The sequence below is a fragment of the Trichechus manatus genome, unplaced genomic scaffold (genome assembly GCF_000243295.1).
Source record: "Trichechus manatus latirostris isolate Lorelei unplaced genomic scaffold, TriManLat1.0 scaffold00009, whole genome shotgun sequence".
In the NCBI taxonomy this organism is placed as follows: domain Eukaryota; kingdom Metazoa; phylum Chordata; class Mammalia; order Sirenia; family Trichechidae; genus Trichechus; species Trichechus manatus.
This window is the reverse complement of record NW_004443945.1, coordinates 17,455,453-17,479,116: the sequence shown is the minus strand read 5'-3', so window position 1 is coordinate 17,479,116 and position 23,664 is coordinate 17,455,453. Positions and strand designations below refer to the sequence as shown.

General features: G+C 38.6%; 1 protein-coding gene across 1 annotated transcript; it reads right to left on the bottom strand.

The window, feature by feature from the left end:
- Window positions 1-4,018: 4,018 nt before the first annotated feature.
- Window positions 4,019-20,782, bottom strand: PABPC1 (poly(A) binding protein cytoplasmic 1). The gene is made up of 15 exons (XM_023726029.1): window positions 20,076-20,782; window positions 16,815-17,008; window positions 16,488-16,603; window positions 14,079-14,218; window positions 12,444-12,538; window positions 11,974-12,111; window positions 11,680-11,775; window positions 9,060-9,332; window positions 8,761-8,851; window positions 7,434-7,544; window positions 7,195-7,349; window positions 6,555-6,639; window positions 5,720-5,850; window positions 5,039-5,132; window positions 4,019-4,138 (listed from the first exon to the last, which is right to left on the bottom strand). The coding sequence occupies exons 1-14, from the start codon at window positions 20,266-20,268 to the stop codon at window positions 5,040-5,042; spliced, it is 1,911 nt and encodes a 636-aa protein (XP_023581797.1). The 5' UTR covers window positions 20,269-20,782; the 3' UTR covers window positions 4,019-4,138; window position 5,039.
- Between the last annotated feature and the right edge of the window lie 2,882 nt (window positions 20,783-23,664).

Sequence of the window (23,664 nt, the reverse complement as noted above, 5' to 3'; positions counted from 1 at the left end):
AGGCTGCAACAATGGGCTGAAACACTGCAACGATTGTGAGGATTGCGCAGGACCGGGCAGCATTTTGTTCTGTTGTACATGAAGTCGCTGAGTCGGAACCAACTGAATGGCACCTAATAACATTATGGTTATGTGGGAGAATGCCCTCTTTATAAAAAATAAACACTAAAGTATTTGGGTTGTAAGAAATAAACATTTTCGGGTTGTGGGGCATCAGGTTGGCAACTTCTCCAAAGGTTTAGGAAAAAAATTTGTACTATACTTCCAACATTTCTATAACTGATTGTTTCAAATAAAAAATTAAATCCAATTTAAAAAAAAATTAACATGCTCTGCACTAAAGCAGGACGTTTTGATCCAACTACTTTGTTGCAGGGGATATTCTGATTTGGAGGCTTGGACAGGGACATGGTTGTTTTGATTTGGCCATGGCTCCAGTTCAAAAATTTTTATGAATTAAACTATAAAATACTCACGAAAGACAGAAAAAGTAGACTTGAACAAATAGTAAGATATCTTTTGTTCTTGGTTAGGACCTTATTTCACAATTTTCATTGTAGTCGATAACTGTGATGCCACCAAGTATCAGTACATCACAACTGGTATTATAAATAATAGTCACCTATGTCTGCAAATGATTTATGAAAAAGTTGGATCTCTTAAAAATTAAGTTAAAATGTAACGGACAAGTGTTTTAGCATACAATTTAGCATCAAATGCATTTTACATTATAACTTTTTATGCTGTTAAGAAAATGGTCAAAATAGGTTGATTTTGATTAGGAAATCTTAACACTCAAGGTCTCATAAAGTACTTTTGAATATTAGGCTGGCATGTCTACTTGGCAATTTGAAAACAAGCATCATAAAAAATATTCCAAGTACCACATTTTTTTTTACTGGGGGGAAGCATAGAAACAAAAAACCCACTACCAACCACAAACCCCTCTCTTCATATGCCTTATCAATATTTTGTGAGAACTTTCTGAAAAATATATTCTTGACTTACTATGTGATGAGCTTTTCCTCTATAGAAATGTCAAAATCTACATGAACAATAGAGAATGTCTTTTAATTATCCCATGTTGTTTCCAAGTTTTCTGGGGATATTGTTAGCAACAAAGTAAGCAAATTCCGTGTTACCTTTGAAGCTAAGACAATCTTTTCCATATTTGCCATTGTGATTGTGACTGACAAAAGGATGAATACACCACCTAAAATTTGAAATAAGGTTACCCTCTAATTCAGCCATGTAGCACTCGCAAATAGGTGGTTGAGAAGACATAGCAACACCCTAGATGTATCAAAGTGATTTGAATGTCTTAGAAAACCAATGATTAGAACCCTTAAATCTAATCAATTTGATTGTCTAACTGAAAATGTCGTAAGAGGGAGTCATCACGAAGCCTAGAAAAAGATACAGAACTCATCACTGTGGCTTTAATGTTGTACACAGGCATCTCTTAGCAGAAAGGCATCAGACTATGGCTTGACTGTATTAGGTAGTATACTTGTAACTACTCATTTTGCTTCTAACTTGAACCAATCTTCTGATTTTACTTTGCTTTCATGAGAATTAGTCTGAAGGGAAAGAATGCACTCATTTAAAAAAACACAAGTATTCAGATCCCCTCCAAAGTTATGTTGTGTGCCACGGAGTTGATTCCAACTCCAGAACCACCCCACAGGGTTTCCTAGGCTGTAATGTTTAAGAGAGTTTGCCAGGTGGAGTAGGTAGTGGCTTTGAACCACTAATCTTTCGGTTAGCAGCCTGGCGCTTAATCACTGCACCACTAAAGTTATATACTCACTGTAAATAACCACACTGGGACCGTACTTTACAGCAAAAGAGTTTAAGAAATCCATGTCACTCACTTGTGAACCATTATTTTGAATGGAGAGAAGAGTGGACTCAAAGCTGTGAACAAGATACACTACCTATGCAACTTAGTGTATGCGTTGAAACGGAGAAAAGTAAAGATCCTAGGTTGGAAAAGCAGTTTCCAACTAGCCATTATACATCTGGTGGATATGATTTACCTTCATGTCACGCAAGTACTGAATTACAACTACTAACATATAAAGCTAATGTCTGCAAATACTATCTGCAACATTATTTTGGAATACTGTACTGTTTTACAGTGTGGAAACTTTGCAGACACAGCTTCTGAAGTGTTTCAAAACCAAAGACTGCTCCTTTAAAACCTCCAATTTGAACCATTTTGTATTACAATTTCGAGATGTTATATACTTCTGTCTTCCTAAAGCATTCAAGAAATATAACCATTTTTCATCATAACTCAGAAACTGTCTCACTGAACCATGAGCTCCTAAAAGGGTAGGTATATGGTCATATAAAATACAAAATACAGGTAGTCCCCAACTTATGACAGGGTTCCATTCTGACAACTTTGTCATTAAGTGGGTTCTGATGGTTTTAACATAAGTCAAATATTTCCTTTTTTTCTGCTCGTTTTATTGCCTTTTGTTATCAGTATCTTTATAAATCTGATCTGTTCTGGGCGGCTGGAAATACATATAAACTTACAGATACGACATCAGCAAATTACTCACTGCAACATTGTATGCAGTACGTATTACTAACAAAATGTTCAAAAAAAAAAAAAAAAAACTGTCGTTTAATACGGTTCGTCACAACTTATTCACCCGTAGGTCAGGGACTACTGACAAGCCACAAGGCAGAGAGCAGGGTTTCACAGCATTTCAAATCTTGAGTTACAAAAGAGAGAGCCAAAGTGAAAGGCAGCCCAGGCACAGAAGCATCCTAAGGCTTCAAGCAGGGAGGGCTGTCAATGTCACAAAGCCAAGGTTCAGCCACTGAAGAGCCTAATACACCAGGCTCAAGAGTGGGGATTTATTTGATCATAAAGGCAACAGAGCTGTTTCTAGCATGGTAATAAGATGACAAAGTGTACAATTTAGAAAGCTAACTCGGGCAGTAGTATAGAGAACGGAATAGAGGCTAAAACTAGAACATTTTCTCAAAAGTGCATTTGAATTGATGAATACTTGCAGATGTTCTGGGTCCTTGCCCAGTTCCAAGTCCAAACTCTGGAAGGTAGAAGCCCTAAATTTTCATTTTTAAGTACTTTGGGTGATAAGGTATTAGACTGGGAGATGAAATCACAATCATCAACTACCATAATTATCAACATTAACAGATCTTTCTCAAATAAGGTTTAAAACTAATCCTCTTTTTGACACTTCATAGAAAAATTATACCAAAGACCAAATATTAGCCACTTTTCTCTCCAACAAATAGACTGACTAGCTGTTAACTGGGGTTGAATTGAAGATAATCATCTTCTAACCTAGAAACTTCAATGGTCACTGTTGTTAGCTGCCATCGAGCTGATTCCAACTCATGGTCGACTGGCGTGATTTCAAAGGTTGATAGGCATCTGTTTTGTACAGGAAATGTTAAGATCATTCAATAAATATACCTTGGGGTTCCAGAATTCTATGTGGAAATCCAAATTTATGAAACTCAAGACGAACTGACTTGTGCCTCTTTTGCATAAAACCAAGATACCCTTTAAACGTTAATAGTACATTTTTCCTGAAAGAGATGCTATACCAGCTAATTTCAGCTAAGCACCATAAGATATTACCTGTTTTCAAATGCCCATATAAAGAGAATTAATGAAAAAGTATAACATCATGTGCACGGTTTAAGGAATTTTTATTAAAGCAAGAATCTTATAATCCAAATTACGTTTCCTTGCTCAGTTATCAATTCCGTCATCTAAAACAGAAGTGACATTCTGAGCTATTCCACAGTAAAGAATTACAAAATTAAAGAAAGGAATGCTTTAAATTTTTGTACTTTGCTGAAAATTCTTTTTCCCAGGGTCTATAAAACATTAATTTGTTTTTATATTTTACTATTTTTTTTTTCATTTTTTTTTGTTTTTAAATGAATAAGTAATCTAGGACTAGCATTGTTTGCTAGACCTGGCATTTGCTCGGTACATAAGGTTCAAAGTTTCCTTTCCTTTTTTTTTTTATTTTATATTTTGCAATGTTTTTTTTCCACAATATTTAAGTTTTTCGATGTTTAGGTATTTTTCTTCGGTGAAGCACGAGTTTCTTTTCGTGGTCCCTGATCATCTGTAAATCTAAAAAAAATAAAAAAATAAAAAAAATTTAAGTTTTTCTACTAATCTCCCATGCTAGAGGTACCATTTCCCAAACTGTCAAACAACTCCGGGAAACACTGCATATTATAGTTCCCCTCTTAGAGATTCAAGATATATAAAAACTCTAGACTAGTTAGTTATCTCTTTTGCCACCAAACACAACAGCTAGAGGAACAGTTTGGGAAATGCTGCCACAAGTTAAGTTCAAAGCCAAAGGTTTGAAAACTTTATGCTAACGGCGGTCAACTATCCTGTACGTATTTTTCTGAATGTTAGATCTGGGAAAAATCTGAACATCAAAAATCAAGCCTGACTGCTTGAAGATAATACTGGCACGTGTGAGTAGTAATTTAAAGCTCTCGGTCAATTCAGTCTGCTGCCTGTTTTTGTAAATAAAGTTTTATTGGAATACAGCCACACCCTTCCGTTTACACACTGTCTATGGCTACTTTTACACTATAATGGAAGAGTAGAGTAGTTGCAACAGGTGCAATTTCTTTTAATTTCCTCTTTATTTCTACTTCTCTCTAAAAAATTGTCCCTGGGTGGTACAAATGGTTAACATGCTTGGCTGCTAACCAGAGGGCTGGAGGTTCAAGTCCACCCAGAGGCACCTTGAAAGAAAGGCATGGAGATCTACTTCCGAAAAATCAGTCATTGAAAATCCTGTCAACACAGTTCTACTCTGATGCACATGGGGTCGCCATGAATCAGAATCAACTTGATGGCAACTGATTACTAGTTGTATTTCTATTTCTCTTTTAAAAATTAGCAGTATTTTTAAATTAGTGATAAAATGAATTTCTGCTAGGTATGTTATAAAATATTATAAAAGATTAGAAAATAAGTTTAAAATATACCACAAGGGGGAAAACTCACTTTAAACAGTTGGAACACCCGTGGCACTGTTAACTGCTTTCTGGGCAGCCTCTTTAGCTTGGTGGGCTTGTAGTACAGCTACTGCTTCATCAACCTAAAAAATTACGGGGGGGAAGACCCAAACCAGCTCAGAAAAAGAATAACTAGAAATAAATACTTTCTGACAGGCAACAAATTCCTTTCCTCAAATTAAAGTGGGAACAATTATCAAAAACACATTCCAACCACTGGTATAGCCATGCCCCTTTGGGTTTTATTTCACCACTGTTCTAGAATTCAGAACCCTCTTGCAAATTAACATTCTGGCGACTTCTCATTTAAAAATAAAAAAAAGCACACATCTCTATCTTTCTGTAATAGAGAAAGCAGCAGCATAGTAAAAGAGCATGGACGCTGGAGCTAGATTACCTGGGTCTGAATCCAGGCTCTGACAATCACTAGCTGTGTGAGCACTGGGCAAATTACTCAAGCTCTCTATGCTCCACTTTCTTCTTTATATAAATGGAGTAAGACCACCATACAGCTGTTATGAGGATGTACAATTAAGTTAATATTTATAAAGCTCTTAAAACTTTGCAATGCTTGTAGAAAGCACTATGTAAATGTTCTATAATATTAAGTTCCTAAAAAAAAAAAGCCCTGAAATCAGAGGCAGTTAGATAAATGATAAATTTAAATTACCTTAGAACGAAGAGACTCTGGAGACTCAAGCATATGAAGAAGTTCTGAATTATCAATCTCCAACAACATGCCAGTGATTTTACCAGCAAGAGTAGGGTGCATGGCTTGAATAAGAGGAAACAGCCGTTCACCTAGGAACAAAAACAGTCAAAAACTCCGATCAAAAAAGAATTAATGGCACTTAACACATTAAACTGGGGTTTAAGATCCTATCCTATATATAACATATATATGCTGAAACAATCCACCAAGTCAACATGTTTTTCTCAGAAAACTGGTTATAAAACAGAGTTAAGATCCCCTACAAGGTAATTATTTTTTGGCATAATCAATTTGCCAAAATGAAATTAAGCAATGTTACTATTAGCTTGTTAAATCTGTGCTCAGTCTAAGCCACAGCTGTCTTCTCATTTGTTTCAAATTTCCTCTTCCAAAAATGGGGTGGGGTTCATGCTCTATCCATCCTCCTCAACAATTTATTAACTTTTCAACCTTTTAATCACAGTTGTTGTTAGGTAGCACTGAGTTAATTTTGACTCATAGTGACCCTAAGTGACAGAGCAGAACCGCCTCATAGGGTTTTCTAGGCTGTAATCTTTATGGGAGTAAATCGCCAGGTTTTTCTCCCATGGAAGGGCTAGGTGGGCTTGAACTGCCAACCTCTCAGTTAGCAGCTGAGCACTTAACCACTGCACCACCAGGGCAGACCAATTATACCACTCATGCCAACTGAGACCAATCCCACTGCCCTAGCTATCATTATTAGGCTGCAAAGGGTGTATACGTAATTTTTCTGGTCTGTTTGTAACTAACTAGGTGGGACTTAGCTACTCACCCAACATTTGCTTTTGCTCTTGAGGAGGGGCAGATGCCAACATGGAAGCAGTCAAAGGTTCCTGACCTTGTACATGAACAGCAGGCTAGATATAAAATAGGAAAATAGGAAAATTCATAAGCTTAAACTACAGGAGTAATAGCAAGGACAGATACCAAGGGAAAATCACTGAAGTGATAGACTGTGATAAACATGAACAGAAGTTGACTAATTCCTCCAGTAGTTATTAACACCTATATGCTCAAGTAGCAATACCCACATTGGCAATCATTTCCATTTTCTTTTTTACCTGGAGTATTTTTTGGAACCATACTTCTATAAGATCAATATCAGTTTTGGTCCCAGGGTCAAAGAAAACAGGTAAGGCATATCTCCTAGCCAAACTGAACTTTATTTCATCCTTATAACTGTCAAACAAAACTCTCAAACCACACAAATAATTCAGGTTGGAGGCTGCTGGCTGCTTGTCTAACTTCTATAGAATAAAACATGTTTAAGACACTTTTACATACTATAAATTAATGGGACATCAAGTAGCTAAGATATTTTCACAGTAACTTAAGCTCTCACATCATACCTTCAATTTATTTGATTTCAACCAAAGACCGTCATTTTTATAAAGAAATCATTAAATCCATACCTGCTGCATGGTGACTTGTGGCTGTGCATTAAGATGTTGTTGAGGATTGCGAACTCCTGCAGCATATTTATACTGGGGAACGGTGCGGACAGCAGGAGTAGCTGCAGCAGCAGCAGCTGCAGGACGGGGACCCATGGTCTGTGTTGATGTGTTAGCTGCAAAATAAAAACACATTTTTGCATTTTCACGCTGCTATTTCAAACTGGAGATCAATTTTTACAGGAAGGGTTAAGACTCACCAACACGTTGTGTTGACATGACTCGTGGAACCTGTGAAGAAGCTGGTCTCATAGTACTAAATGGTGGTCTAGGAGCAGCTGGGCGGATAGCACCGGGCATATTTTGGAATGCTGTATTTGAAGAATACAAACATACATTAACTGGGTTATGGTAACTGACTCAGTATTTATGCTGCCCTTTTAGAGCCATGATTTGCAGAAAAGTCTAAAAGTGGCCAAGCATACAGTCGATTCTCCTTATTTGCAGATTCCTTATCTTCAGATTTGCCTACTCACTAAAATTTATCAATATTTGCAGCACTTCTGTAGTCACTCATGCATGTGCGCAGAACAGAAAATCTGAGTTGCCTGATACGCACATTCCCAGCTGAGGTCAAACAAGGCAACACTGCCTTCTTGTTTCAGTTCCATACTAAAAACAAGTGTCTTTTTGCAGTCTACTTAGCGTCATGCTTTCTCCATTTCTGTGTTGTTATTGATTTTGCTGTTTAAAATGACCCCCAACCATAGTACTAAACAGTACTGTCTCCCAAGTGCGAGAAGGCTATGATGTACCTTACAGAGAAAATACATGCTGTTAGATAAACTCCACTGAGGCATGAGTTATAGTTAATAAGCCAACAATATACATTAAGCAAGGTATATGTTAAACAAGGTGTCTTTAAACAGAAACACACATAAAACAAGGTTAAGTATTGACTGACTGACAAAAATGTGACCAGATGCTCACAGGAACCTAACTCTCTATTTTCCCTAGGAGCAATTATCCTGTATTCACTAATTCAGGGCTCACCGTGACTTTACAGAACTTTACTATAGATAATGAAATCAATTTTTTAAAAAGCTAAGTCTCATTTTAGCATCAGTAAATAAAAACATGAATTCCTGTAAGAACAATACTTATTAATATCTGAAATCAGACTACATGAACACATTCCCAAAGTGCTCCTCCAATAATACAGCATTGGTCTGCAGGGCAAAGCATAAGATGCCAAGACTGATCTTCACTCATGATTAGATGGAACAACATCTTCTGAAACATTTACCTAAACAAATGTGAAATTAAGAGTTGGATCCATTCCCAAAAATTTCATAAAGGAAAATCAAATTAGCAGACATTTCTATCTCAGTAAGACAGGAATGGCAAAGTGTTTTATAAGTGATTTAAAGAAAATGCTGGAACACAATAACGAACACCCAAAGCTATAAATCAAGGAAAGCAATAGTTAATATACTACGAAAATAGAACATTATCAACTAATTTGCTTCATGTCTATTTTTAACTCCAATAATCCACAACCTCAATAAAAGAAAAATAAAGGCTTACGATGAGGTCTGGCACCCTGAGCAGTCCAGCGAGGACTTGGTCTTAATTGAGCAATTTGGCTAGGAGGATAGTATGCAGCACGGTTCTGAGTCTGCAGAAAGAAATCAAACATATCAGCTAAAGAAAAAAAGCAAATAATGTAACTAATTATATACTCTCAAAACATCTACCAGGTATTCACATCAATCATTAATTCATATGTCTCTTAGTGTTACGATTATTTGCGGGCACAAAGAACTAAAAATAACCAAATATGAAAACTTAAAAAGAACATAAAGTTCTTGTTCTCTAAAACCTACCTGTGGGATAGCTGCCATGAAGTAACCTGAAGGAGGTGCTGGCTGGTAGGGGTTGATTACAGGGTTGGGCACAGCTCTTACACTTGCCATTCTCTGCATATACTGGTTAGTGAGGTGAGCCTGGCGCTCTTCTTTGCGCTGAGCTAAAGCTACATACAATGGCTTGGTGGCCACAATTCTACCATTCATTTCTGTAACTGCTTTAGTGGCTTCTTCTGGGGAGGAGAAACATACAAAACCAAACCCTTTGCTGCGACCACCCTCCATCATAACCTATTGAAAGAAAAAAAATAATAAACACGGTTAATGCAATGGTAGAATGGGGCACAAAAAGGAGAGCATTACCAGTTAGCCAATTCTAGTCACTGAATTATATGAATAAACCCTGTTAAAAAGCTTTCATTATCTTGTATTCCCCCCCCTCTTTAATTCACAATTTTTCCTAAGTACACAAACATCAGGGGGAAGCCACACCAATGCACTGTCCTAGCCAAGTAGGAGAGAGTTGAAGGAAGTAAAGGGATGGAGGCACATCGGCAACTTAGGTTTTCAATATTAAAATGTAAGTATCTAAACACATTAACGGCCTACTAAGTTGACTTTCTGACATCACTAACTAGAAACATCCACAATTAAAATGTGATTATCCTACCAAGTAAAATTGATATTTTACTATTCTTTTGAGACAAAAGTAATTAAATCTTATAATTCAAGATCCGCTTTTTAAAATAAAACTTTCACCTTCAAGACCAGAGGTATCATAAATATTGAGGTATAAGCACCTCAGGAAGAAGCTTCTAAAATGACTCCAAGAACTTTTAAAAACGTAATGAAGGGATACAAAGATGCCAGACTGGCCCTATAATACACATGTAATATTCGTATCACAACTAAAAATCAAACTGCCAGGCAGATTTTGAAGCTGAACATAAAGATATAAAAATACAGAGAAAGTCTTTCCCAACGTTGTGACAGACCAGGAGAAAATATCTGCAATATAACACAAAGGGTTGACTTGAAAACGTTCCCTAAATTTATAGGAAAACAAATAACCCAATATAAAAATATGTAAAGATTAAGCACAGGCAAGCTAGTTAAATACATGAAATGCACAGCACTACATTGAAAAAAAATTATTTTTTTAAAAAGATGAGACACCACTTCCTACTGGGAAATTTGTTCAGTGTTTTTGGACATTTTGGCCATTATCAATTTTAAATACACATACTCCATAACCGGCAATTACAATTCTAGAAATCTAGAAATCTTGGCAATCATGTGCAAAGATCTACGTGTATAAGGATGTTTATTAGAGCGATGTCTCTAACAGCAGAAACTTGCAAAACAACCCAAATGTTTTCTTTCATCAATACTAGTATGGTAAATTATGGTACATCTAATATCATGAACATTTGGTCCTTAAGAAATGAGAAAATACATGAAATAAACATATATCCAGATCTACTATCAACTGAAAAGGCAAACAACAGAATATGCATATATGATCCCATTTTCTAGAAACTGTTTATCTGGGAAGGATACTCAAATTGCAACTGCTCCTGGTGGAGACTGGAAATGAAGGTCACCTTTCACACCGCCATCTTCTTTAATAAATTTGTTTTTCTAGCCAAGTGTCACTGCTATAACCGCTTCCTCCAGAATAAATTCTTGACAACGTTTTAACCTCCCTACCAACAGATTTATGATCTACAAAGGACTTTTAAAAACAGGATGTGATATTCTGCTTTGAAAAGCATACATGCTTCCCACATTTGAAATAAACCGATTCATAATTTTCAAGGCACATACTAAGGATAAAGACATTTAGGAATAAATTCTATCATACTCCAGGCACACAAAGCAGCCCTGGTAATGCAGTGGTTAAGCACTCAGCAGTTAACAGAAAGAGTTGGTGGTTCGAACCCACCAGCCATGGGTTTATTGGGCCAGGCACACATTACAGATGCTTCCTTTGCTCAATGGGGATGCCAGAAAAAGCTGAGCAGAAAGACTGCCCATGAAGTCACTCCAAAGCATCAAGCTTTAACCTCTCCTGTGTTCTTCTGAGAGGTCCCTCCCCACAAAATACATACACAAAACTTTGCATACAGGATTCTTCGACAACGAGCACCAAATCAAGTACATCTACAGTAGGATTTCTTAGATCAAAACTGCAGAATTTAGACTAGAAGTCTAGTGTTGCATTACTCAATTTTTGATCTCAAGAAAAAGAAAAATATCTGTTTCTTTACTGCTAGGGGTGTCTTAAAGTTTGACTACACAGAATGAGTTGTGTAAACGAAGGTATAGATCAAATTATAATCACAATTATAGTTCCCTAAAAAGCTGCCTTCTTTAACCAGTAAAATAAACTAGGTTAATTAAGAATGTGATACACTGCATTATGATCATCAGATAAAACCTTCCTTGGGACAGAATTCAGAACCTGCCATCTGTAAAATTAAACCACTGAGCTACCACAGGCACTTGAAAGTTGAATTTAAGTTTTAAAAGTAATGAAGCAAAAACTTGATTTCCAGAAAAATGCTTGAAAGATGCAATGTTTTTCTGGAAGAAGAAAAAAAAAATGCACCATACGTTTCAAAACCATGTGCTTTACCTTTGCACTAGTGATTGTACCAAATGGAGAAAACTCTTTGCGGAGACGTTCATCGTCAATGCCATCATCAAGATTTTTCACATATAAGTTAACACCCTAAAAGGAAGAAAAGAAAGCTGTAGAAAAAGGAGAAAAAAAACTCACAGTGGCACTTAAGCACACTTCCTATTATTTATCCCATGTTTCTTCTCCTTTCCCATTTCAAACTCTCCAGTTACCTGGCAATAACTGCAATGAATGTAAAATAGGTTTCCTCATCCCTGTCTTATTTTGCTTGGTCAATTAAAAACGAACCTGGTATCTGGTGATCCTATCTTGCTTCATCTGTTCAAATTTGCGCTTAAGTTCTGTCTGCCGTTCCACTTTTTTCTGAGCTCGACCAACATAAATTTGTTTCCCATTGAGCTCCTTTCCATTCATCTCATCCACAGCCTTAAAGAAGTCCAAAAATTAAATCATTTATTTGCAATATTTGTTCACTTTTTTAACAATAAAGAAGACTCATTGAGTTACAAAAGGTTAAGGACAGACCCATCCCAAACACTAAACGTCAAGGTTTTGAGAAAATACAGGTTACCAATTTATACTTCCCAAAATAAAATACACAAAATGCAAATAATTTAAAACGATACAAGAACATATAAAAAACCATTAGTATGCTTCTTTATTTCAATACAAGAGCAACTAATTTTAACCCCCACCTTTTTACTACAGAATACAGAAAAGCACAAAAACCGCCTTTAATTAGTGTATTTAAGTCTTACTTTCTGTGCATCTTCATGCCTCTCAAAGCTCACAAATCCAAAACCTTTGGATTTTCCACCTTCATCAGTCATTACTTTCACACTTAAGGCAGGTCCTATAAAAACATTTTCAAGTGATTAAGATATTCCATACAACATTCATATTTACACTTCAAACTTAAACAAAAGCAAAACTAAGAAATATTAAAAATGAGAACTTCGAAGAAACTTTCCAAGACTCCAGAAATTGATTTCTCCTCTAACCTACCACTCCACAAACATATACTACTCTCTTCCAACACCCTTTACCTCTACTAAGCTAAGTAAATACCCTCTATTCCCTGAACGATTCTTCCTTCTATTTAAGGAGATATGTTTTAGACAGACAAGGATGAAGTTTTATTCTCAGCATTAGTACAGAAATAAATTTGTATTTTTTCAGCCAATAATTTGATTTTCTTGACATCAGAAATAAATAGGGATTTCTTAGGCCTTGGCCCACCTGATTTTCAGAGAGCAGAGAGAATACATGGATTACATCCTTTGGGAAGACATGTAGCAGAATCACCTGAAGGAAGCATGTTACTAAAGACATTATGTTCTCTCTCACCTCAAGCAGAAGGAACGATGTTAACTAAAGGTATCTCAAGTGGGCTGGGCATAAAAGTTATTATTCAGTTACAGAGAGTTTGGAAAACGTATGGGCACTTACAATTCAAAGATTAAGAAATAAGATGGATAAAATAAGCCAAAGGCGGTCACTAAAGGGAATTTAGGTAAGATGTTAGACATGATGTCACTTATTTTTCACATCTTAAATGGTTTATCCATGAGCAAAACAGTTTTTCATTCAAGGACTAGAGGGTCCAATGTGGCATGCCAGCTTGGCAATAAAAAGTATTAGATTTCCCGATACCTTATCCCTTCTAACCCATCCTAATTTATAAACTGATTTAGCGTACTTAAAAAAAAAGAGAAAGAGCAAGCTACTTCTAAGTTCAGTAAAAGGAAAGCACGCAAAGGACACAGTTAAGCAAACCATCTGCAAATGAACAATTAAAAGTTCATCTACTGATCCGTTACACCACTACCTAAAGTGAGGCTCGTTACACTTCGTTAAGTTCAAGTTTAATAAAGTGAATCTGAAATGGAAGGAAAGGTATTTAAGAATGGATTCAGGAAGCCATCCCAAAGAGTTACCATGGGAAAATCTGGATCTCTGGTTTTGTCTCTGAAAATCATCAAACTGCTTCAACATGATGCTTGAGACTGGCCAAATATCCTAAAGCTGGCCAGCCTTTTCTACCCCATAACTAAAGACCGCACTCTGACCTGAGTCAGCCGTGTCAACCGCATGCCCCAAGAAGGCGTTATAGGCACACACACCCAGCACTATATATCTTAAAAGTACAAAAACTGAGTCACACCTTACTGTGCTAATCCAATTCTGTATCAACTTTTAATCTAACCTGGATAAAATTCTATTTACATACCACTCTGTAGTATAAATGGACTGCTTAATCCAGATAACTACAAATATTTTTAAGTACCATGTAAGTCTCATCTCATTTATTTTCAGTATTAAGTATTAGCCAAAACTAACGTTGAGCAATCACTCAGAACATTCAGTGTAAAAATTTAATTCAGACACATTACCAAACTTGCCAAAGAGGTCCTTAAGGCGCTCATCATCCATGTCTTCTCCAAAATTCTTGATGTAAACATTGGTGAACTCTTTTGCCCTAGCTCCGAGTTCTGCTTCTCGTTCTTTACGAGACTTAAATCGTCCAACAAATCTAATAAAATATGTAAGGACTATAACATTAGTTCTATTTTATGAAGTTCAGATTAATTAAGCCTGATGGTTTACTTTGATTGTTACTGAGAATTTCAGAATCTCTAATAAAAAGCACACTAAAACAGAAATAGGGCCTTAATAGAAAAAATAAAAGCATGAAATACAAAGAATAAATCTCTTAACTATAACCGCAAAAAAGGAACATTTTTTTTTAACAAACTCTTTTCTCCCTTCCCTCTAGCTAACCTACTAGGCTTAAAAAGCTCACTCCTATCAATACAAATGAGTGGGAGGGCATGTGCACCATGCCAATAAAAAGACTTAAAAGCTTTCACGGTTGGGTTTTCAAAGTAGCTCCTGCACATTGTGTCTGCACTCTCCTAACACAGATACTAAAACTTCTGAATTCTGTACTAACACACAACAGAAACAAGATGCGTTTCTTTGCAGCATTATCGACAAGATGACTTTTAAAAAACTGGATCGTTTTACCCTACTATAAAATTATGTGTCATTAGGGAATACTGTAATATACCGAAAAAAGGAAAAAACTATTTCCCATAATCCCACCCAAACCACAACTGACTTTTAGTGTATGCCCTTAAGTATTTTTTTCTCTATGTGTTCAAGAACATTAATGGAGATACCTGTGGTTTTATTTCCTTATTCTCTTCTCACCCCTATCCCCCACGTATGACAGTACCTCTCCATGTTATTTGTTTTGTAAATGTTCTCAAACGGGGTATGAGAGTCCACAGTGGACGTTGTAACTTTCTGCTTTTGTAAATAATGCTCCAACTCTGTGCATGAGACTTTCTGTATTCATTCTTAGGACAGAGTTGCAAAAATCTTAGCTCAGAGAGAGTAATTTTAGGATTGTTTATACAAAGGTCAAACTGGATTCCGAAAGAGTTATGTCATTTTATACTCAAAATAGCAATAAATTAGTTCTTATTTAATCTGGACTCTGCCAGTGGGGGGCATTCTTCCCTCCATTAAAGTTTTGTTGACAGGCAAACTATGAGATATTTTCATTTATAAGTACTAACGATGCTGACGCTGACAACTTCCCTCATATAAACACATACTATTCCTAAGAATTAGCCTTTGTTAACATTAGTCATTACTGAGAAGTTGCGGCTTTTCTTATAGACCTGTACAGGTTCTTTACATATTACAAAGCGTTTTTTCAATCATGCAATTGACAAGAGAACTCAACCAGGAACACCATGTGCATAATGACTCCATGTACAGACCCTATAACACCAATGGATACAATGATTTATGAGAACCACACCTTAAGAGTGATGCAGTGGACTTTTAAGAACCACCAAACCCAATCTGCATGCTGTCACTGTAGTTAGCACAACATGAACTCACAGATCTTTGCAATATGACCTCAGAGCTGAATCTGCCCCGTTGGCATCGAGAATAAAAAGTTTAAGATTTGTCAATTCTTTGGGCATAAAAATCTGTATTTCAACAACCTGTGGCAGAAATAATTTTGTATATGGTTTTATCAGTGTCCTCATTTTAAAGTTTGCAGTTTTTAAAAGTAAGTCTATTTCAGTAAAGGTTAATCAAGAAGGCTTCTGATTTAATTAAGCTTCATCTTTATACTCCACCAATAAATGCAAGTTTCAGCAGTATGGCCAAGTAAAGAGGGTGGGCTCTGAAATCAGACCATTGATTTTGTATCCCAGCTCATCTCTCATTAAAAAAACAAAACAAAACAAACCAAACCCACTGCCATCGAGTTGATTCCAACTCACAGAAACCCTACAAGACAGAGTGGAACTGCAGGGTTTCCAAGGCTGTAAACTGTATGGAATCGAACTGCCACATCTTTCTCCCTTGGAGTGGCTGGTGGGTTCAAATCACCTATCTTTTGGTTATCAGCCGAGTGCTTTAACCATGTGCTACCAAGGCTCCCTCATCTCTCATACCAGCATGTAAACGCAAGCTAATTATTTTAACCTTTCTATGCCTCAGTTTCTTCAGCTGTAAAACGGGCTAATAATTAATCTTCTTCATAATTCCTGAGATACTAAGTTCATGTCTGGATGCCCAGTTTCTCAACTACGCATTTACTCTGAAAAAGTTTTACATCCATGTATACCAATTTTCTCCTGTCTTTTCTTTTTGGTTTCAATGTTGACCAAATCATTTTAATTCACTGTTATTTGTATTGACATGGAATGTGGAGAAAACACAACTATAGAACTATTAAAAACAGATCTGAAGTATAAATAAATATTGATACTCACACTTTACGATCATTTAGAAGCATCCCATTCATTTTTTCAATAGCTCTTTCAGCTGCTTCTTGTGTCTCAAAATGTACAAATCCATAGCCCTTGGAACCATTTTCATCACAAACCACCTAGGGGGAAAAAAAATGTATACCTGTTTTTCATTACTTGCTACTGACTTACCATTTTCCCAGTGTTCAGAGATAACCCATCAGTCACCTACCCTAGGCATTTAGGAAATAAAGATATTCCCTAACCAACAGCAATGGCTACTATTTTAAGGAATAAACTAAAGGTACCTAAAACTCTGTCAGTGTGTTTACCTGTCACATTTTTGCTTACCTTACATGAGAGGATGTTACCAAAAGCAGAAAATGTATCATACAGTGCTTTATTATCAATGGATTTGTCCAAATTTTTAATAAATATGTTGCCCACTCCACTTTTGCGAAGCGATGGATCACGCTGAGACCACATGATGCGTACTGGCTTGCCCTTTATAACATCAAAATTCATGGTGTCCAAAGCACGCTCCGCTGCAGGAAGGACATTTTCAGAGTGAATATTACTTCAAAACTTTTATTTAAGAGCATATAAGCTACAGGAGGGCTGGGCACACAGTCACACTAATTCTTCCTCTTTATCGCCAACTCCAGGATGGTTAGACCTATCAAGCACCACTCATTAGTCTGTATTTAAATTGTATAATGCAGAAAGAGTAAACAGCACAAGAAACAAAATTTCTCAAACATTAAAAGATGACAGTGCTAATAATTCATGTATTTCTGAAACAATCTCCTCCTTTAATTGCCATTAAACTTAAAAGTACCTTTTTTGTTCCTGGTCTACATAAAATAAAGATTCTCTCTTACATACAATCTGCTAACAATCAATATAAAGGACGTTAGGCAAGTCTAGATTATCCAGAATGAGAGTAGCCTATGGATTTTTAAGTATTTTAACTTCTTCCCTACTACTTGCCAAAATCTGTCATTTCATTGCTTATCACTGCCATTAGCCCATTTTGTTAATAAAAAGTCCCTGAGTTATTGGGAGGAATTTCACTGATTCATGGCACAACTTCCTATAACCATGTTAAAAAAAAAAAGGTTAACCAGCTCAGAGCAAGGTTTGAATCAAGCCTAATGTAAAGTTGGACATACTTAGCTGCAAAATGATCAGACTTTTAAAAATACCAGGTTTGCACACTCATAATTCGTTTAACCATCTCACTGTCTGACACACAAAATTTACAATTACAAAATTTTATCTAACTGATTTACTTAACTGACAACATAATAAAATTATTTTTGAATAGTGTCAGAAAAATTCAAAATCTACCCCACAATGAATTTCAGGGTCTATGAGGTAGTGAATTAAACCTGTACTTGTATCATTAAAGAAATGCTTCTTTAATGCTAAAAGTTTAATATTTAAATTCCACAGAAACTGTTATATTCCACCTTTAATATTGAACTTGAAACTAAGTAGAAAAATACAACCTTATATATATTAACTGTTAATCCCCCAAAGAGGGGAAATACATAGCCCGTTCAGTCTTGCAACACCCATTTTTTCAATTCTATGCCAGTATAACTGAAAAGTTATTGACAGGACAAATTTTCCAGCTACTTCTTTTTATAAATGAAAGTTCCAGTTTCTAGAAGACAGACTAATCAGCCATCAACTCATTATCAACTGACCACACCTACTCAGCTCCCCTGGTTTAGCTGACTTGGCTTGAGCTTCTTTTGAATGAGTCACCTCTTCCTATTAAACTGGAAACTGGTCACTTTCAGAAGCTATTGCATAAGTCCATCGATATAACAATAAATAAGCAAAAAAAAAAAAAGGAAAGACCACTGTACATACAGAAAGCAAATAAATTTATGATGGGAAAATATTATCTTCTTTTAAGCAGTGACTATACTGGGTCTACTGATACATACCAACAACATATACAGTACACTGTAACCATGACAACCCAAAGTTCCACTTTTCAAATCCTAAGAAACTTTAACAATTAGTTTTTCACATTTAAAAATGTTAAGCTTAGAAAGAACGCTTTCAAGTTATCATTTTACAATTTCTAGTATTTGTTCAAGTTTTCTCTACCAACTCTTCAGATTGGGATTACCTGCCCCCAAAGTCATCTTCCCTAGCCTTATATTTCATCTTACACTCAGTGACAAATCTTGCCCAGGAGTTAATAAGAACTGTAATATAGAGTAGTATTTAGACTTACTGCTTACAGAGCATAAAGACAGTAAAACCTGCAAGGTAGTTTTATAACTTCTGGCTTACTAAAAATCTTCAGTTTTATCAACTTCACCTTGTGAAAAGCTATTCATTAAATGTAACCTAAATTCTACTGAATGACCTTAAGTTTATATTCCATCTCTAAGGCCATTTCTACCAAAATGTAAAAAAAAAACAAACAAAAAAACATAAAATTGGGCCAGCAAATCAAGTGAATCTCACTTTTGGAAGTCATCTGATGGAGATATAAAGAAAAATTATGGCAACTCATCAGATCACAGATCTGTTTACCAAATTTTGTTTTGTGAACTGGTGTTTAATCGCAAAATAAAAATTTAACCTTGGTTGTTTTGTATGCAACCTTTCCCAGGATTTACAGACATTTTGGAGCACTTTAAAAAATAAAACAAAAAACTTGAACTGCTTGAATTCTACAGATAAATATACGGCCCAGTTCAGATTAAGGAAACAAGTAACCACTAACATTCTAGAGACAAAATTGGTGAAAATATTTTAAAGAAAAGCCCTTCGAAACCATAGGAGCAATTTCAGATGGGAAAAAAATAATGTACTGAACAAATGACGAGTACTAAAAAGCTAAGTGATTTGAATAAAAGAACTTATGGCCTTCAAAAAGGGGTCTTCCTCCACATCCTCTCCTCCCACCTGGCAGTTTACAGCATGTGAGAAATGCCTGCCAGCTCTAGGGGAAAGCCCCAAGTGCACGCCTCACTCTTCATTAACATTTTCTAGGTCCATCACCAACTGATGAGTTACTAAGAATTAAATCAGAGGCCTGAGGACGACCACCCAGCGCCAGATAACTTTATTTCAAAGGCCTGTGGCTCCCCCAGGCGACTGGGCCAATAGCAGGAACAGGCCTCGGGCCTGCGAGGTTACAGGGTTCAACACGTGGTATTTTTCGAGCACCGAAATGCACTTCCTCCCTTTCCTGGGTCGCTGGCAAGAGCCCCGGGTAGTGGGAGCGCATCCACCTACTACCAGAGAAGGGGGCTCGGAGATCGACGCCCCAGAATCCCGTGGCTACTGGCAGGAAGGCCGACGAAGGACCGAATCTCACTCACCATCCCGGCGCGTCATCACCCTAAAGTTTGAGAGCGGCTGAGGCCCAGAAAATGGTCGCAAAGGAGGAAGTGGCAGGGCGTGCTGCCGGCTCCGCAGGTTCCCGCGGGCACGCGGAACATGCCTCTGAGCGGCGCATCCGGGCCAGGGGTCCTGGAGCCCAAGGGTCTCCCCGCGAGCCCTCGGGGGTGACAAGCCCTCCAGCCCTCTCCTCCCGGGCCTGCCGGCCTAGCCCGCCCACCCGTCGGGCCCGACTCTCACCGTCCGCAGGCTGCTGGAAGTTCACATACGCGTAGCCCAAAGAGCGGCGGGTGATCATGTCCCTGCAGACCCGGATGGAGAGGATGGGCCCGGCCGGGCTGAACTTCTCGTAGAGCATCGCCTCGGTCACGTCGGGGTGTAAGTCCCCCACATAGAGCGAGGCCATGGGGTAGCTGGGGGCGCTGGGGTTCATCTCGGCACGGCTGCCCGCAGGGCCACAGGCCGCGACCTTTCCGTAAGAAGAGAGCGAGTGCTGGGGCCGGGGGCCGGAGCCGGGGGGATGGGAGCGGGGGCAAGCGCAGAAGGACAAAAATCAACCGGAATCGAAAACTACTCAACGGCCGCAGAACGGGGTCGATCCGCTGCCGCTGACTGCTGGCTGGGGAGCGAGGGTGGCGGTGTCGGGTCCGGGCAGCGGGAAGGCCTCGGTCTCTTGGTTCCTATAAGGAGCTGCTGCGGGGCCGCGGGCGGGCGGGCGGGCGGGTCGGTCTCGGCTGCTTCACCGGTTATTTTATAAAAGAGGAACAAAAAAAAATAAAAGTCTCCGGCGGGGGAGACGCGGATTTTTTGTAAATTTTTTTTGGGTTTTTTAAAAGGTTTTTTTATATTTTTTTTGGATTTTTTTAATAATAAATGTGTGTTCCGATCACGGAGCACACACTCCGCACTCTCAGCACTAACCGCCGGGGAGAAGGGGAAGCACCGCCTCCTGCACCCTGTACTTATACCCCCGCCGCACTCGCCCCGCCCCCGCGCGTCTGACGCCAGAGCCCTACGCGAGCGTCAGCGCCGGAGGAGGAGGAGAAAAGAAGCCAAAGGGGAGGAGGGAAGAGAAAACAGGAGGAGGAAAGAGCACAGAGGAAGGGAGAGGTGGCGGCTGCGCCTGCTGCGGGTGTCGGGGTGGGGCTGAGGAGGAGCGGGGCGGGGTTTCTGCGCAAGCGCCGCGGCCGGGGGGCGGGGCCCGCGCTGCGTAGGGCCTGTGCGGGAGGGGAGGGTCAGCTCGCGGGCGGTTCTCGGAGGAATCGGGTGAGATGGCCCCGCCTTCCACGCACCCCGCCCCCAACCTCCAGCCTGGAGAAGCGTTAACCCGTCACCGCGGCAGTGGGCGGTGCGCGGAGCTTCCGGGTTCGTTAGAGCTAACTACCCTCCACGTGCGCGGCCGCCGCCGGGGCCTCTTCCCGCCGCGGCCCACCCAGCTCCGTTTCCCTCCGCCCCCGAAGGACGCCCGACACGAATGACCCGGCATAATCCCTTCTAGACCCAGTGTCCGAAACGTGCATAAAAAGAACTAGGGGTGCGCCTCATTTCTCCTACCCGGACCGCACTACGAGTCCCAGCGGGCAGCGCCGCCACCCGCGCCGGCCGCAGAAGCGGTGCCTGCTGGGAGGTGGAGTCCCTAACGGCAGCAGCGCTCGCTGACCCTAACTAGCCGCTGGTCCTGGTCACCCGCTCGGGCACCCAACCGTGTTGGGCTCCGGCCTCCCGTCCCCGCCCCGCGGTGTTTCCTATGGCGCGGGGTGGGGGGGAGAGGGTCCTTGGGTGCCTGGTCCTCTGGTTTCCCAGCCTACTAAGACTCTTTCTCTCCACTGGACAGTCATTGATGACAGTGGCTTTAATTTGGGAAAACTGTTTGGGGTTTTTGTCCGCTTTCCTTTTTTGAAAGTTGGGGCTACTTATTACCCTAAGGTGCTAGGTTGGAATCGTTGATTCGTGCTGTTTCTGCCAGACAGCATTTCTTTGAGGTATAAAACAGGACTCGAGAAACATGTTTCTCCTTAAGTATGAGTTTTTCACAGTCATTCTTACATGACACCACAGACCTGCTAGCAGGCAAAATTAAGAGGGGTCTAAAGCAACGCAGTATTACAAAGATTTAAAGCAATTTTGTGTATTACAATTGTGGCTTTGGTAGGAATGCTATATTGAAATTGATGGCCATAAAAATAGCAATTATACGAATGACATTAAGTCGACGTACAAATTCCCACTTTAAAGTAGTAATGTACTTTACAGTTTTTAGAGCACTTGCATAAACATCCTATCATTTGTTCCTGACAGCAATCCTGTGTGGGAGGTGGAGCAAGTAATAATTTCATTTTATTGTTAAGGGAACAGCCTCAAAGAAGTTAAATGGTTGCCCTTCTTTAATTCAGTAAACCTTAATACATGCCAGCTATATTGCCAGGTGTGTGCTAGGTACTTTACATGTGTTGTCAAAATTTAAATCAGCAGAATACCACGTAAGTGCTATTTTGCCCCTAAGTAGGAGGAGGATAGTTTAAAAAAAAAAAAAAATGGCCTCATGTACTTTACAAGGCAAAAGAGCAAAACTTAGAACTGCATTAGAAAGACACATTTATTACCAAATAGTAAATCAGTCTTCAATCTATTAGAACTATCTGGTTAAAATCAATCCATCAATATGTTTGTTGAATGCACACTAAATGGAGAGTATTGTATGTGAATGTATAGGAAGATAGATGACAAATTCCTGTCCTCAAGAGGTTTATGATGAGCTCTCTAGTAACCATATAAATATAAGCATTAAAATCAGTGCAGTAAACGTCCAATTCTAGCATTTTATTAGACCATGACGATTTTCTATTACATTCTAAAACTTTTATTAAAAATACAAACCAAAGCCATTGCCATCAAGTCGATTCCCACTCATAGTCAAAATCCTACCCTATAGGACAGCGTAGAACTGCCCCATAGAGTTTCTAAAGAGCTGCTGGTGGATTGGAACTGCTGACCTTTTGGTTTGTTAGCAGTAACAAAGGATGAAGGGAGATCACTTCCAATAACTGGGAAGTGAGATTACAAGAGTTAAAACTACAAGAACCACACATATTTACTTAGATTATCTATGCAGGGAATTTTTCATACACTTCTGGTAGAGGAAGATGAAGGTACAGTTTCTGGTGGGTCTCACTAGAACATAGTTGTAAAAAACAAAGATGAAGAAAATAGTCTGGAGTCTATAAAACTTTGTAAGAAAGCAAGAGTTTGGCAAGCATTGTCTAGGGTGAATTTGAATACTCCAGTCACTATAGATGTTTTACCCTCAGGTTTCACTAGAGCTTGGATTAAATAATTCTCAAAAGACTTCCCTTTGTTTTGAATTCATTTGGAACAAGCAACCCTCCCTTTGATAAGCCCATTTAGCCCTTTTGTGATCCGAGTATTTTTTCCTGGTATGTTTTTGTTGCTACTGTGTGTTTTCAGTAATGGAGGGCATGCTGAATCATTGAGTGTGTCTGAATTTTTGGTAGGCAATACAGTTTTTGTTTTATGCCTCATTCCAGAAATTGTACCCTTGGAGTCCAGAGGTACATATATGTACCCTTTGTGAATACAAATTCTGCTCCCAGAGACCAGAGGTGCATATGTGTACCAAAGAAAAATTTTCAAAATTCATGTTTTTCTTAACAAAAATTCAATGATTCAGCACCACCTCAAACAATACCCTGTAAAAACTGTAATTTGTGGCGCGCGCCTGTTTTTTCTGTTTCAAACCAATGATTCCTCTCCTGTTTGACAAATGCAGTGGACTTTTTTCAGATCCATCTTCCTTGACTTCTGCACAATT

What these genes read in the sequence shown, in the direction of transcription:
- PABPC1 (XM_023726029.1), bottom strand. Translation starts at nt 20,268, where the DNA reads ATGAACCCCAGCGCCCCCAGCTACCCCATGGCCTCGCTCTATGTGGGG. An exon ending in GGCATGAAGATGCACAGAAA is followed by an intron (nt 12,112 to 12,443) that starts GTAAGACTTAAA and finishes GACTTCTTTAAG; the next exon opens with GCTGTGGATGAGATGAATGG. An exon ending in CATGTCAACACAACGTGTTG is followed by an intron (nt 7,350 to 7,433) that starts GTGAGTCTTAAC and finishes TTTATTTTGCAG; the next exon opens with CTAACACATCAACACAGACC.